The sequence below is a fragment of the Dipodomys merriami genome, unplaced genomic scaffold, assembly GCF_024711535.1.
Source record: "Dipodomys merriami isolate MVZ:Mamm:240054 unplaced genomic scaffold, mDipMer1.0.p SCAF_185, whole genome shotgun sequence".
Classification (NCBI taxonomy): Eukaryota; Metazoa; Chordata; class Mammalia; order Rodentia; family Heteromyidae; genus Dipodomys; species Dipodomys merriami.
In genome coordinates, this window is record NW_027203215.1 from 59,783 (window position 1) to 75,261 (window position 15,479).

Here is a 15,479-nt window from a genome sequence, read left to right on the forward strand (position 1 = left end):
AATAACCCAGGACTTGTGCCTCCCAAGAAATGACAACACTGAGGTGCCATTGGAGTGATTTTTTTTTCCCCCCAAGAAAATTCCATTTCTGAAAGATGACTCTGACTTTGTCTGTAGATAAAACAGAGCACAAACTGTGAAGTTCATCTTCCAGAGACCATCTCGGGCTAGGTCTTTTATAAGAACAAAGAACTAACAAAATACCTTCAGGAAGTGCAAGTCAGAAAGGAGGAAAAAGATAGGTTTATTTGAAAAGAAATTATACCTAGCTGCACGGACGTCACTTTTTAAGGTCATACTGCATTGATAGCAAGCTAAAAGCACAATTAAAATTTCACGCGCTAGAGACAACTCGAACTGCTCAGGCAGTGGTATGTGCCTTTCAACTTGATAATCTGGGACATTTTCATATGGGGGAGATGAGTTTAAAGTGTCTTCATGTTCTATAACTTAAGAACCATTTGCCAAAAATAAGGTGTTTTTTTTTTCTTTGCGAAAACTATAAGATGCAATTTAACAGATAGTTACTGACTTTATTACATGTTCTGTTTATCAGCATTTTTTTTCCCCACTGCACTGTTGAAATAAATACAACCTTGAATTCAGACCTTGTCTATGCCCAGTGGGGTCAATTTCAAAAGCCACTGAAAAGTGTTGGTCTGTTTTCTTGGTCTGTCTCATTTGCTGGTTATAGGTTTAGGGCCCAAATTCTTTGGCCTGTTATTGCTCAGCCTTGCTATTTAGACTGTGTGTTTACAGCACACGAGAAGCTGAACAGTCATTTCTGATCTTATGACATTCTTTTCCCTTCATGAAAAAAAATGTCATGATGCATGGATGTAAAAGATGACAAACAAAAAAAATCAGTGTTTTTCTTTTTCAGTGTCCAAATTGGTTCTCTTCATATCAAAATGTATTCCTACAGATTGTATTTGAAAGTACAGGATTCTTTTTTCATTGAATACCATTAATTCATGGTCTCACACCTACGTGTGTCCTTGTACCTTATTTACATATGATCAGACAAAATGCAGAATAATGAATGAATGAATGAATGAAATAATTGCAAGCAAGTGGCTGTTGGTGGCTCATGCCTATAATCTAGCTACTCAGGAGACTGAGATCTGAGGATGTTAGTTTCAAAGCCAGCCTGGGCAGGAAAGTCAGTGAGACTTTTTTTTTTTGCCGGTCCTAGGGCCCTGTCCTTGAGCCTCTTTGTGCTCAAGGCTAGTGTTCTACCACTTGAACCACAGTGCCACTTTTGACTTTTTCTCAGTAGTTTAATTATTAGAGGTAAAGAATGTTGCAGACTTTTTCTGCCCAGGCTGGCTTTGAACTGCAATCCTTAGATCCCAAGCTCCTAAGTAGCTAAAATTATAGGTGTGAGCCATCGGTGCCTGGCTCCTGAGACTCTCATCTCCAATAAACTACTCAGAAAAAGCCTGAAGTAGTGCTGTGGCTCAAGAGGATGGAGCGCTAGCCTTGAGCAAAAGAAGCTTGGGGGCAGTGCTCAGGCCCTGAGTTCAGGCCCCATAAGGATCAACAACAACAAAACAATGAAGAAATAATTGGAAAGGTATGCTACATGTAGGCCAACTAGTAAACTGTAACTCAGCACTGTGTAAGGAAAAGCATTACTAGAGCTAGACATGTCTGTGACTTTGAGCAACTTGCTAAATCTGTACGGGTTTCTGTTTTCTTGTCTATGAAATGAGGGAGTTGGGCTAGGTGAGTTCAGAAATGGACTTCACTTCTGACATAGTATGAGTTTCCAAAGAACAGTTTTATTTCTTTTGTTAGAGATCCATGTTGATAAGCAGTCTGTATAGTTAAAGATTGGATGTTTTTGGTCTTTGTGTCTATATTTTTAGGACAGTGATATAATAGAGATCAACACTCACACAGTTTAGATCCTTAAGCCTTTTAGTAAAGCATAGGATGTTCTAGAGTAATACAGGAAATGGTGGTACAAATAGAAGCAGAGAAGTACTTCTCTCCCTTATTTGCCTTTATACTTGTGTATAAAGATAAGGTTTTACTATTGAGTGTTGTTGTTGTTTAAATCCTGAGATATACAGTTGCCCTAACTCCCTTGTCACTTTGGTGAAGTAGATACAACTTCATCTTTGCACTTATGAGACAGTTGATAAATTTTCAGTGAAACATGGAACCTTCTTTTGAATAGAAATCAGAAACTAAGCACACTGAACTCTAATACTTTATAAAGGCTTCTGATTTTATTGCTGGCTGCCATTGACTTCTTAGGTTTCCTTGTATATGATTGGGAAGTCATGAAAAGTGCAGTGTACAGTTTCCCTGTACACCTTAGTTCTTCTTAGCTCTAGATAGTAGAAACATGTGGGTGGATTTAACGTACCACTGTTCTGACAGACAAGGGAGGGCTATTGTCTAGTCTGGCTGAGCAGAGCATTTCTGGTAGTAAGAAATAGCTCCAAATACAAATTGCTGCATTAATGGCGTGAGCAGCACACACCGGTAACTGGTACTTGATTGTAATGGTACGGTAATAACATAAGCAAATCCTGCGCTGAGAAACACCACAGGCATAGTTCAGACAAAACAAAATCCAAAATGTCTGTGTGTTGTTCTAATATTAACAAAGTAGAAACCATTTGCCTATAAATACCTGTAAATGACTTTTCTTTCTTCATTGCTTTAAATTTTTTTTTTAAATAAATGATTATTGCTTTGTGACAATAGAGAACTCATGTCTGATTTGGGAGATTTGGAAATTTTACCATTTGTCTCAGGATCCTGGCAGGAAACAGATGGCTCATTCCAATTAGAAATGTGAGGAGTTTAATCAAGGGGAAAATTTAAGGTATAGGGAAACCACAAGGGAAAATGCAATGCTTTGGGGCCCAGTGAGAGGAAAAGGGGAGGGAGTGGTTATAGAATCCAGAGAGCTTTGTAGAAGGGACCATAACCTCTTTCTTTTGTCGGTCAGGGGGCCTGAACTCTGGGCCTGGGCAGTGTCCCTCAGCTCTTCAGCTCAGGGTTAGCACTCTACCACTTGAGCCACAGCATCACTTCTGATTATGTGATGCTGAGGAATTGAACCTAGGGCCTCATGCATGCAAGGCAAGCACTCTACCACTGAGCCACCTTCCCAGCCCATGCTAGTGGCATTTTTAACCTGACTCTGCCCTGCCCCATCTCTCATCTTCTGCTGGGATCCTCTGATGGCTTAAGAAATTTGACACAGAGTAAGGAAGTTCCTTGATGTAGTCCTGAAGTCAGCCGCCTGGGGCTCAGAGGAGGATGGAAAAGCCCAGAGAAAATCTGTCAGGGTGGACATTGACATTGAGGACATTGAAGATAGTCAACCTTCAAAAAGCATCCAAGAGTATGGTCAGTAAGGTGGCCTCAGCCTTTGACCCTAGTCTTCTTTGGCTTGGGGAAGAATACCTCCAGCCACTGCCTCCAGCTTCACATGATTTTATTCTTTGTGTCTACGTCTTTATCATCACCACCATTATTATTTTAATGCGGGTACTAGGGCCTGAACTCAGGGCCTTGTACTCTTGCTTGGGTTTTTTGCTCAAGACTGGCACTTGAGCCACATCTCTACTTCTGGCTTATTGCTGGTTCTGGGAGATAAAAAGTCTCAGGGATTTTTCTGTCTGGGTTGGGCTTCAAATCTGGACTCAGGTCTCAGCCTCCTGAGTAGGATTACTGATGTGAGCCATTAGTACCCAGCTCTAAATCCTCTTAATACCAAAGGACACTACTCATCAGACTTAGGGCCTAATTTTATATGCAAATACCCTATTTCTAAATGAAGTTACATCCTTAAGTTCCAAGTAGACACACATTTTGAGGCAACAGTATTCAACTACGCTATCACCAAAGCCATCTCAATTCAAGAGGAATTTGAAGATTCAGGCATCCTTGAATTCAAGAAAAGCTGAACTACTAATACAGGAACCAGCCAATGACTGTAAGTGGCAGAAATTCATGATCTTTAGTCAAAGCTCTGCCTTATAGACATGGACATGGACATAGCCTCTTTCCTGCAAAACAGACAAATGAGGCTGCTTCTCTTTGGTTTGGCCACCATGATACTCAGCTTCAGAGTACTCCCAAGTAGCAATTTCAGATATCCGAATCTGTTATCAGAAGGGATAGTACTGGAATTCTTGAGGCAGCAATAGTGGTAAGGTCACTGTGGTTGTTAGCAGGACCCTTCATTGAGAAGGAATGTGAGCAAGCCAGGCATTTGGAACCATTAGACATGATTAAATAAGCCTTTGGAACAGTGCTTGGCACAGAGTATATGCTCAAAAAAGATTGTTGAATGAGTGAATGATAAGAAAGTAGAGTACAACATAAAAAAATAGGATTTAGGTTGGGGCAGTGCTATTTTCCTTTTTCAGTCCCTCAGAGCCTAATAAGCTATATGTACTTTATATAAACAATAGAAAAAAACCTTCAGTGTTTCTGCTTTTGTTCCCCCCGGTTGTGGGGCTTGAACTCAGGGTCTAGGTGCTTTCCCTGAGTGATTTTTCTCAAGTCTAGTTAGTGCTCTACCACTTTGAGCCACAGCACCACTTCCAATTTTCTGGTGGTTAATTGGAGAGAAGAGTCTCACAGACTTTCTTGCATGGACTGGCTCTGAACTGTAATCTTCAAACCTCAGCCTCTTGAGTTGCTAGGATTACAGATATGAGCCACCAGCACCGGCTGTTTCTGCATTGTAAAAACTCACACAATTCCCCCTCATTTCATTTTCCCCATAATTCTGAGAAGTAGGTATTATTATCATTCTTATTTCTAGATAGGGACTTGGAGGCTTTTGAGGGTTAAATAAATTGATGTGGTCCAAAGCTAGTAGAAAAGAGATGACCATTAAACTTTTAAGATTTTTATTACTCTAAATTCAGTGCTCTTTAAAGGATAGCACTTTGAGGATGGCATGATAGGTCACAATTTAGTGAGGAAATTGCTTTGTTCCGATACCACTGATAAGAAAGAGAAACTAGAGAAAAGGAAGGATGGTTTAACTCTGCTTTTATACAAATACTTGTTAGTAGAAGAGATGTCAGCTCATCAAAAATATGACATTTCCCCCTTCAAATGTAAACACATCTGACAGAAGTGAGTGGGGGCACCAAGTACACAGGTGTGTCTGCTTAGAAAAAAAAAAAAGCAAGGCAAATATTGACCCAACATCCCACAAATAATCTCTTCCCAGCATTTAAGATGTTTGGTTATTTTTCACACTTGTCTTCACCACCTCGAAATGCCTCTGCCCAAGAGTATTTTCTGGACATGTCAAGTGCATTCCTTGTGTGTACCAGGATACCTAACCTCTCTAGAATGCATTTCCTACTCCTTCCTTCAAGCTCTTCTACAGGCTCCTCCTTCCTGTCTGCCCCTACATGCCTATGTCTAGCTACAGGTGTCCTTCACTTTCTGTGGACCTAGCTTCATGCATGCTTAGTCATGTGAATTGTCATGCCAGTTAGGGTTAGTCTCTCTTTTCTCTTGGGCCTTCTTTTTGATGTGTGTGTGTGTGGGGGGGCACATCATTACCTGAGCTTTGAGCTTGAACTCAGGACCTGGGTGCTGTCCCCTAGGATTTTGTGCTCAAGGCTGGCCCTCTACCACTTGAGCCACTGCTTTGTTGGCTGAAGTAGTCACATTTTGCCATAGTATTCCAACATAATTCTCAGTACTGAACACCAGACTCAGTGTGATAAATGAACTTCAGTGGGATCTCAAAAGTAGCTGTTGCCAGGTGCTGGTGGCTCTTGCCTATAATCCTAGCTATTCATGAAGCTGAGATTTGAGGATCACAGTTAAAGCCAGTCTTGGGAAAGAAAGCCCATGAGACTCTACTTTTTTTGTTGTTGTTGTTGGTTGTCGGGCTTGAACTCTGAGCCTGGGTGCTGTACCTCAGCTCTTCAGCTCAAGACAAGTGATCTACCACTTGACCACAGTGCCACTTCCTGTTTTCTGGTAGTTAATTGGAGATAGAGGCTCACGGACTTTCCTGCCCAGGCTTGCTTTGAACCACAACCCTCAGATCGCAGCCTCTGAGTAGCTAGGGTTACAGGCATGAGCCACCAGTGCCCATTTCATTTACCTTTTTATTTATTCACTCACCTAACACAGTTTAATATCAATGTCTTAAGTGCCTACCAGGGACCATGAAGCAAACTGGCAAAATTCCCAGGAAGCAGAGTAGACATGTCAAGATGTTCACATTGTTGAACTGAGTGAAACAGACATACAACCACTAATTCTAACAGACATGAGAAAGATATCACCTCAGAATGGGCAATGCACACTGTGTATATAAGTTAGGAGGTCTGGGAAGGTGGCTTAGTGGTAGAGTGCTTGCTTAACATGCATGAAGCCCTGATTTTAATTCCTCAGTACTACATGAACAGAAAAAGCCAGAAGTGGTGCTGTGGCTCAGGTGGTAGAGTGCTCCCCTGATTTTAATTCCTCAGTACTACATGAACAGAAAAAGCCAGAAGTGGTGCTGTGGCTCAGGTGGTAGAGTGCTCGCCTTGAGCAAAAGCAGCTCAGGGACAGTGCCCAGGTCCTGAGTTCAAGCCCCAGGACTGGCCAAAGGAGGATCAATTCTGCTAAGTGTGCCATGAAAGAGGAGGTGTTGAAGAAGACTGATCAAGACTAAGGTAGGGTAATACAGAGAAAGAAACAGAGGGAGAAAAAGCACTCTGGGGACATTTGGTAACTCAGCCTGTTATTCTCTTATCCTAGATCAAGCTCTTATGTGCCAGTCTCTATGCGACTTGCTGGGGACATTAGAGGACTAGACCAGACCGTGAAGAACTCTGGACAACCATTTTACATCACGGGGATGGGGTTTAAAGGATTTTAACCGATTTCTTGGAAGGTAGACACAGTGACAGGCCCTACATTCACACTACCCAGGCAAATCCAGGTTTATGTAGTGAAGAGACACGCGGGAGGATGTAACATCTGAATAGGAATTAATGGAATATTGATTCTAAACAAAACAGATGCAGTTAAGTCTGAAGCTGGAGCAAAGTTCTTACAAGGCCAGTCCACAGCCTAACTCCAGGAAAGCAGGCCAGGTGCTTCCGGCGTCTCTAGGTAACCGATAAGCCCACCCACTCCCGGAGTCAACCCTCTCGTCATTGGCTAACAAATTCACCAATGGGAGCCCAGGACAAGCTTCCCGCCAGCTTTGGCGCCCGCTTCAAACAGCCGTCCTAGGTTCACAACTGCGGGAGGACTTCTCAACCAAGCTTGAGGAAGGCGGAGACTTCCGCTTTCTCCTCCATCGGAGCACGCAAGGCTCCCGCCCACCAGGCGAGGTTCTCGCAGGTGATTGGACGAAGCGGCTGCTCTTCTAGGGTTCCTGTTTGGTTGTGACTAGGAAGACAGCTGGCGGATTAAAGTCAGAGTACCTGGTGTGTGTTGGGGGGTGGGTGTTGCTCAAAGTTGGTCTTCAGGTGGACAGACAGTGACCTCCGGTGAGTTCCTTTCCGTGACTGGGCTTGGGGCCGGGGTGGGGGGCGTGGTGGAGTCTTCGGCGTCTTAGTGAAGGCTTCCGGGAGGACCGACTTGCTCCCCCTTGTCCCCGAATGGTAATGGTGGGCCGGGCCGCGGCCAGCGGCGGTCAGCTTTGTGTGTGTGTGTGTGAGTGTGTGACATCTTCGAAATCTCTTCCTGTTCCCCTCGCCCCCTCCCAGACCCTGTCCCGGCGAGTGACGTCTGCGAAGCTTTTTTCTCCTGGCGTTCGGAGCTGAGGGACGGCCGAAGTTCTACGCCGGGGGATCCCCGCGGCCGTCTCCCTGGCGCCATGCCTGGCTCACAGTGGGCGCTCTGCGCACGCGTGCTGACCCGGGCCAGCTGACGCCTCCGCCTCCCACACCCACCCGCGGCTGCAGTTCCCGGGGCTCTGGGACCCCCCCCCCCCCTCCCTGCAGCTTTGCACTCGCGGTGCCTGATCCAGGCTGAGTTGAGCTTCGGTAAGGTCCTGCGGGGGTGAAGTACTATGCATTTAAAATGTGTATATATTTATTTCCTTAACTGTATGTAGTCCATGGGCACCTGCCTCAATGGGGGGGGGGCGTGCTATATACTTGCTCCTTTTTCACTTCACAGTCTTTTGCCTTTGATCCTCCTAGATCTGTTTGTCCCACCAGCTGTCCCCAGTCCTAAACTCAAGGTGTTGACACCCATTGTTGTAAGACGTCTTGGGTGGTGTTTCCCTCCACCGTGGTCCTTGGTAATCTTGGAAACCAGTGCCTGATGAAGGATTGAGGTGGGGCGTCTCCCGCCAGGTGTGGTAGATTCGGAAAGAAGTTTAACCTGTTCGCGGAATGAAGTGGAATTTCCTGACTTCCAGAAGCGATTCTGATACCCCCTCTACAGCCATCTAGCTATTACATCTGTTTTTTTTTTTTTTTTTTTTTTTTTATTGGGGTCCGGTCATGGGGCCTGAACTCTGGGCCTGGGCACTGTCCCTCAGCTCTTCAGCTCAAGGCTAGCGCTCTACCACTTGAGCCACAGCCCCACTTCCGGCTTTTTTCTTTTTGCTTATGTGGTGCTGAGGAATCGAACCCAGGGCCTTGAGCATGCAAGGCAAGCGCTCCACCTTCCCAGCCCCTAGCTATTACATCTGGAGGTCATGAAAATGAGTCTTGATTTAGGTTGAATTTTACTAGATAACCTTCATAATGCCTGCCAGTTCACATGCAGTCCCTAGATGGGTAATTGCATTCAGCTAAGGTAAGACGGGCTGATATTGAAGCCCATGAGCTTGTGAATACAGTCTGAAAGTGACTTATTTTGTGGGGGACAGTATCAGGAAGATGAATTTGTATTAGTTGAAGGTTTCCCACTGGTTGTCCCATTTGTCTTTGCTCAGATATAGGTGGAGGCTGGTTTTTGTTTGTTTACATCCAATTCATTAGTGCAGAAGTGAAAGCAGTTTAAGAGTGCACAGGTGATAAGTAGAAGAGCCAAAATCGAGCCCAGGTTGTCTGAATAAAGGTCTTTATTCCTTAACCACGTAGCCTTATTGTGTCCTTTAAGGTCTATTTCTAATGTAAAGGCTCTTTTTTTTCCCCTTCTTTTTCTGTAAAGTTTCTGTTCTCCTTTTTAGTCTGGTGCCCAAATTAATTTGTATTTTCTTCTGCAGAATTTATTACAGTGCATCATTGCAACTATTTCTTTATATCACTGAGCTGGTACCATGTCTTTCTTGCCTGCATGTGGAATATAGTGTGGATTCATTCTTCATGATATTCAATAAAATTTTATTGAAATAATGAATTCCTACTGGGTAACATTAACTCAGCAACTAGGAGCAGATACATTTTAATTCTGCCTACAGGGTGCTTATAATTTATTAAAGGAGGCCAAAACAGTACTATTTAAAAAGAAAAACAAAACTGGGATATTTTGTCCTACCAAACACATCTAGTTTCTTTGCTAGGAGGGCAAAGAAAATAGGGACAACGCAGTCAGTGTTGAGTCAGTAGACTGTCTGATCAAAGTAGAACTAAAGGATAGATACACTTTTTAATATTCTTATTAATGGCTTTAGAACAAAAATGCTTTGTAGACTGAAGATCTTAGTTAGCCAGCTATGTTTTCAAAAGAATACAGTAGGGCTGGGAAGGTGGCTCAGTGGTAGAGTGCTTGCCTTGCATGCATGAGGCCCTGGGTTCGATTCCTCAGCACCACATACGCAGAAAAAGCTGGAAGTGGCGCTTTGGCTCAAGTGGTAGAGCGCTAGCCTTGAGCTGAAGAGCTGAGGGACAGTGCTCAGGCCCGGGGTTCAGGCCCCATGACCGACAAAAACAAAAAAAAAAAACCAAAATCAAAAGAATACAGTATACTCAGTTTGCCTTTTGATTTCTTTAAACAGTCAATCTTCTGAGTCAAGATACATGGAAATATTTTATTAGTTTTACTAGTGTGGAATAGTATTTCCGAATTCAGAACTAGTTTGACTTAGGCAAATGTTTGTTTTTCCATATGTTAATATCAATGGTTTTCAAGCTTGTTTTAGCAGTTCGTATTTTCACCAGCAGTTTATAAACCACACAAAATAGCCAACAATGGGTTTTACTGTTTTGTGTTACTTTTAACCACTTACGTGAAGGAAAAAAATCATTTTATTTCTTGAATTCTCCATAAGCTCAACTTTTTCAAGTTAATTGAGCATTTTAATTTCTTATTTTTAATAAATTGTCATGTTATTTGTCCATTTTGAACTGTGCTTCCTTTTCCTTGCAAAATGTATCTGGTGAGACTGTTTTGCAAATACTTTTCTAGTTGCTAGAGTTTTATCTTTTGGAGGCTGGAAATGTGGCTCAGTGGTAGAGTGCTTGTCTTGCATGTCTAAGGTTCTGGGTTCGGTTCCTCAGCACCACATAAACAGAAAATGCTGGAAGTGGTGCTGTGGCTCAAGTAGTAGAGTGCTAGCCTTGAGCTGAAGAGTTGAGGGACAGTGTCCAGGCCCAGAGTTCAAGACCACGACCAACAACAACAAAAAAGAATTTTATATTTTGACTTTGTTAGTGTTGTATTTTTGATACGTAGTATTTGATTTATTAATGATACCTTTTGGCCTTATACAAATCTTTTTGTGGTTATGTTTCCATCAAGTGTTCCCTTTATGAATTATCAGAGAACAGTATTAGGCCAGATAATCGGTGATACTTGGTCAGAATTGTTCAGTGTTTTGAAATTGTGGGGATTTTAGGTGCAGTATCAGGATCCTTGAGTGAAATTTAAGTAATTAGCCTATCTTGGGTTTAAAATTCATCTCTTCCTCTTCCCTGTGGAACTGGAACCTCATAATGATATAGTTTCATGTCCTTCACTTCTTAGAGTTTTGCCAGAATCTGATTTTACATGCTTAAGAGCAGGACATCTAAGTCCGTTTTTGTTGTGCACTCTATGGTTTTTAACAGATTGTAAATGATTTCTCGGGTAATAGTCATTAAGCTCAGGATTTAGAGACTTTCTCTTTGTAAAGCATGAAATTTGGGTTTGTGTTCAAACAATGGAGTAAACTACAGGGGATCCTGCCTGTGTCATGTATAATACATCAACTTTGAAATTTCGTTTGAGCTTATTCTCAAGATTTTTCTTTCTGGTATTCTTATAGTTTAATTATCTTAGTTTTTGTATGTACAGTATTAATATCTTATTTTTTGTGTGTATACTGTTTTTCATATATGTCATGTGTATTTTCTTCCAAGGCTATTGTCTTTGACATTGTATACAGCATCTCTTAGTGTAGTTCTGTATAGATGGGCATTTTAGAACTCAAACATCTTCCCTTTCCCATAGGAGGACCATGTCATTAGACTTCGGCAGTGTGGCACTGCAAACACAAAATGAAGATGAAGAATATGACAAAGAAGACTATGAGAGAGAGAAGGAGGTGAGTTATTAAGAAAACAAAAAGAGGGGCTGGGAAGTTGGCTCAGTGGTAGAGCGCTTGCCTTGCATGCATGAGGCCCTGGGTTCAATTCCTCAGCATCACATAAGCAAAAAGAAAAAAGCTGGAAGTGGCGCTGTGACTCAAGTGGTAGAGTGCTAGCCTTGAGCTGAAGAGCTGAGGGACAGCGCCCAGGCCTAGAGTTCAGGCCCCAGGACCGGACCCAAAAAAAACAAAAAAGAAAAACAAAAAGACTCTAAACCCAGTCCTTCCCAGCTTTTCTTTGTGCTCGTCTTGTGTCATTTTGAGGGTATTTATTTTCCTTTAAAACCAAACAAGGCAAAATGCTGTAAGCTGATGGGTATTTGGACCCTTCAAAGGTGGATGAGTGCCTGTTACTCCATGAGTTACTGTTGTGAATATGAATCGTTTTTATAAGCTGCTCAGTCATTGGTAAAACAAACCGTGGCTAAAGGCAGATTGTCACTTGGGCATGCCAGAGTATCCATGTGCTTTTCTGCAGTGTCCAAGAAATAGCTTGGTTATTGTTCATCTAGAGAGGAAGCTTAACTTACATATGGAGAAATACCCCAAGCTGGTGGCTTGGGGTATTAAGGTAGTACTTGCTGTTGTTGATGGTTCATTTGGTGGTGATATACTTGAAAACGATCTTGAGCAGAAAGATCGGATGGTTTAGGTCGCAGATGGTGGGGAGATTTTATGTTAGTAGTTTAGTAATAGAATACTACAGCTCCCAGGAGCTTGGAATGGTGCATTGGAGGGGCAGGATTCCATTGTACAGCTTTCTTCTATTTATTGACTGCCTTACTGATGTAATTATGGGAACATGTGTTGTTTTGTTCTCACACTGGAAGGAGTTATATTCCATGTTACCTGACTGACAGTGAATTTTGTTATTACCCAAGAAAATTCAAGAAATGATGTGTTTTAAAAGTTTTCATATTTTTGATCATATTTTGCATATAATTTCCTTTAGCTTTTTAAAAATAGTAATGTGGTTTAAATTCAAGGCCTTGAGCTTTCTCAGAGGTACTTTAGCACATTCTAGCCTTTTTTTTTTTGGCTCGGTCCTGGGACTTGAACTTTGGGCCTGGGCGCTGTCCCTCAGGTCTTCAGTTCAAGGCTAGCACTCTACCATTTGAGCCACAGCACCACTTCCAGTTTTGTGAGTGGTTTATTGGAGATAAGAGTCTCACGGACTTTCCTGCCTGGGCCAGCTTTGAACCATGATCCTGAGATCTCAGTCTCCTGAGTAGCTAGGATTACTGGCATGAGCCACCAGTGCCCAGCTTCCCTTTTTGTTTTAATTTTTCAGATAGGGTCTCAAAGGTTAGCCTTGAACTATGATCTTCCTCTGAGCCTCTTGAGTAGCTGGGATTGCAGGCTTTTGCTTCTATCCCAAATTTGTCTTTTCAGACAGATCTTGTTACCTCTCTCTCTCACCCCTGGCCAGCCTCAAACTGTGATCTTCCTGTCTTCATCTTCTACATGGCATTTATAGGTGTTTACTGCTGTGCCTGGCTCCTTTACCTATTTTCATACTTTCTCTTGATTGCTCTCTGTGAGTTTCCTCCGTTACATACAAGTGTTTTTCCAAGGAACAAAAACACCAGCTTCTTATTGGCAGTATGAAGGTGTAGAAATAAATGAAATGTCACATAGATGGAGAGAGGAAAAGTGAAAATTGAGAGATTCAGTCTGATTCTGGCTTTGAAACTTACATTTCTTATTGGCTTGTCCCTGTGTTCTTTGGCCTTTGCTTTGCTCACCTGTAAAAGGGACGGCTTGGCTTGGAGGAGTGCCTGTGTCCTTTTTTTTTGGCCAGTCCTGAGGCTTGAACTCTGGTCCTGGGCACTGCCCCTGAGCTTCTTTTGCTCAAGGCTTGCACTCTACCACCTGAGCCACCTTCCCAGCCTGTGTCTGTGTATTTGTAGCCCTAAACCCTATGAGACATTATCCAAGTGCAACTCTTACCTGTCTGATAAATGTTGCCATATTTCTCTTCCAGATATGCAGCAACCTAGATAAGTTTTCCCCTGCCAATGCCAGGGAATTTAATGGCCTTTTTTTTTTTTCATTCTGTGTGTGTGTGTGTGTGTGTGTGTGTGTGTGTGTGTGTGTGTGTGTGTGTGTGTGTGTGTGTGTGTGTGTGTGTGTGTGTGTCTGTGTGTGTCTGTGTGTGTCTGTGTGTGTCTGTGTGTGTCTGTGTGTGTCTGTGTGTGTGTCTGTGTGTGTCTGTGTCTGTGTCTGTGTCTGTGTCTGTGTCTGTGTCTGTGTGTGTCTGTGTGTGTCTTGAACTCTGGGCCTGGGCGTTGTCCCTCCTTCAGCTCAAGGCTAGTGCTCTACCACTTGAGCCACCGTGCCACTTCCAGTTTTCTGAGTGGTTTATTGGAGATAAGAGTCTCACGGCCTTTCCTGCCCAGGCTGGTTTTGAACCCCTATCCTCAGATTTCAGCCTCCTGAGTAGCTTAGGATTACAAGCATGAACTAAACAATAAAATTTATAAACTAAAGCTGTAGTCCCTAGATTATTCTGGCTTTTGAAAAAAATCAATTCCATACTGAGCCTTTTTAGATATGTTTTAAAATTGGTGCTTTGATTAAAATAAACATTCTACTTAATTTACGTCTATGAAAGCATTATTATTATTAATGCTGGGATCATTTTTAGAAATGGATGTATTAGGTAGACTGCTTGAAAGGCATGTGACTGTTGGCTACTCAGTTTTCTGCTTTTCTCTTGGGAGGAGTTGTGTGGTTTGTAATCTGAGAATGCTTGCTTTCCTGTGTGTCAGGGATTAGAGGCCGTGAAGACAAGTCCATTTAGTTAATTTAAATTGACAGTTCTAATAAAAGCTTCACTTTGTTGTCCGTTGTACATTCTCACAGGGTTATTGCATAGTGTTTGGTTGATGAAGTTCTTTGAGTTAATAAATCATGTCTCCCCCACCTCTCCATCCCATATACACCTTTCTCTTTCTCGGAAATAACATATGAAGTAATTTATAGAATGATTTACAATTTGTCTTTTCTAGAGAAGGTATCTCAGCTGAAAGACAATGATGTCCCAGTTGAGAAGATTGCTACTTGCAGTTGAAAAGCAATCTGTTGAATTTGAGATTAATGAATGGGTTGAAATCTTGTACATAAGGATTCTTATCTTTGTCTTTTAATCAGTATTTGAAACTTGGTGGATTTTTTTTTTAATGCATTTCCAACATTCTCTATTTGGTAACATGCTTAGGTTGATAGAGAAATTTTGTGTTCTGTGGCCCAAGGTTTAGTGATCAAATCAAAAATTGGCGTGATAGTCAATAGCAGGAGGGTACATTTTTTTTTTTTTTTTGTCGGTGGTGGGGCCTGAACTCTGGGCCTGGGCGCTGTCCCTCAGCTCTTCAGCTCAAGGCGAGCACTCTACCACTTGAGCTACAGCGCCACTTCCGGTTTTCTGGTGGTTTATTGGAGATAGGAGTCTCACGGTCTCTCCTGCCCGGGCTGGCTTTGAACCGCGATCCTCAGATCTCAGCCTCCTGAGTAGCTAGGATTACAGGCGTGAGCCACCAGCGCCCGGCTAGGAGGGTACATTTTGATCGCAGGGTTCGGATCTTGCTCCTGATGACTTTGTTAGGAGGACTTTACCTGCTTTAGCTTCTTCCTGGAAGTCATAGAACCCAGAGTAAGAAAGCTTCAGCTCTGTCAGAGAATGTGTCAGAGGAAGTTTGTGAAGGAGAACTAAACTATTTAAAAATGTTAGTATATATGTAAACTACAAGACTAAATACTATAGGGATATTTCTGTTCCTTCATAAGTCTACCTGTGGATCCAGGAGCATTTTGATATGTTGATTGCTCAGTTCAAATTAGTTCTTTCCCCTATGGGGAGCCGGTTTTGTTAATCTCAGAGAAAGCTATCATAACTGCTAAAGTTTATGCAGCTTTTTTTTGTCTTTGTGAGAGGAGGGCAATGTACTGTGCAGATAGCTCTGTTAAGAATCCCCTCAGTTACAAGGTTATGTACTTGAAGCTTGCTGAAGGT

At 42.5% G+C, this 15,479-nt stretch overlaps 2 protein-coding genes across 10 annotated transcripts in view; both read left to right on the forward strand.

Moving 5' to 3' along the window:
• The window catches only part of Shc4 (SHC adaptor protein 4), a 43,823-nt gene extending 41,111 nt beyond the window's left edge, over positions 1–2,712 (forward strand). Inside the window, 1 exon segment of the mRNA XM_070026599.1 lies at positions 1–2,712. Coding sequence (XP_069882700.1) covers positions 1–33 — 33 coding nt within the window. The 3' untranslated portion in view covers positions 34–2,712.
• Positions 2,713–7,941: 5,229 nt separating this feature from the next.
• Cep152 (centrosomal protein 152) overlaps positions 7,942–15,479 on the forward strand; it is a 66,321-nt gene continuing 58,783 nt past the window's right edge. For all 9 annotated transcript variants that reach the window (XM_070026588.1, XM_070026591.1, XM_070026594.1 and 6 more), the window contains exons 1-2: positions 7,942–7,991; positions 11,332–11,425. In XM_070026588.1, coding sequence (XP_069882689.1) covers positions 11,339–11,425 — 87 coding nt within the window. In that variant the 5' untranslated portion in view covers positions 7,942–7,991; positions 11,332–11,338. The remainder of the gene's footprint in view (positions 7,992–11,331; positions 11,426–15,479) is intronic.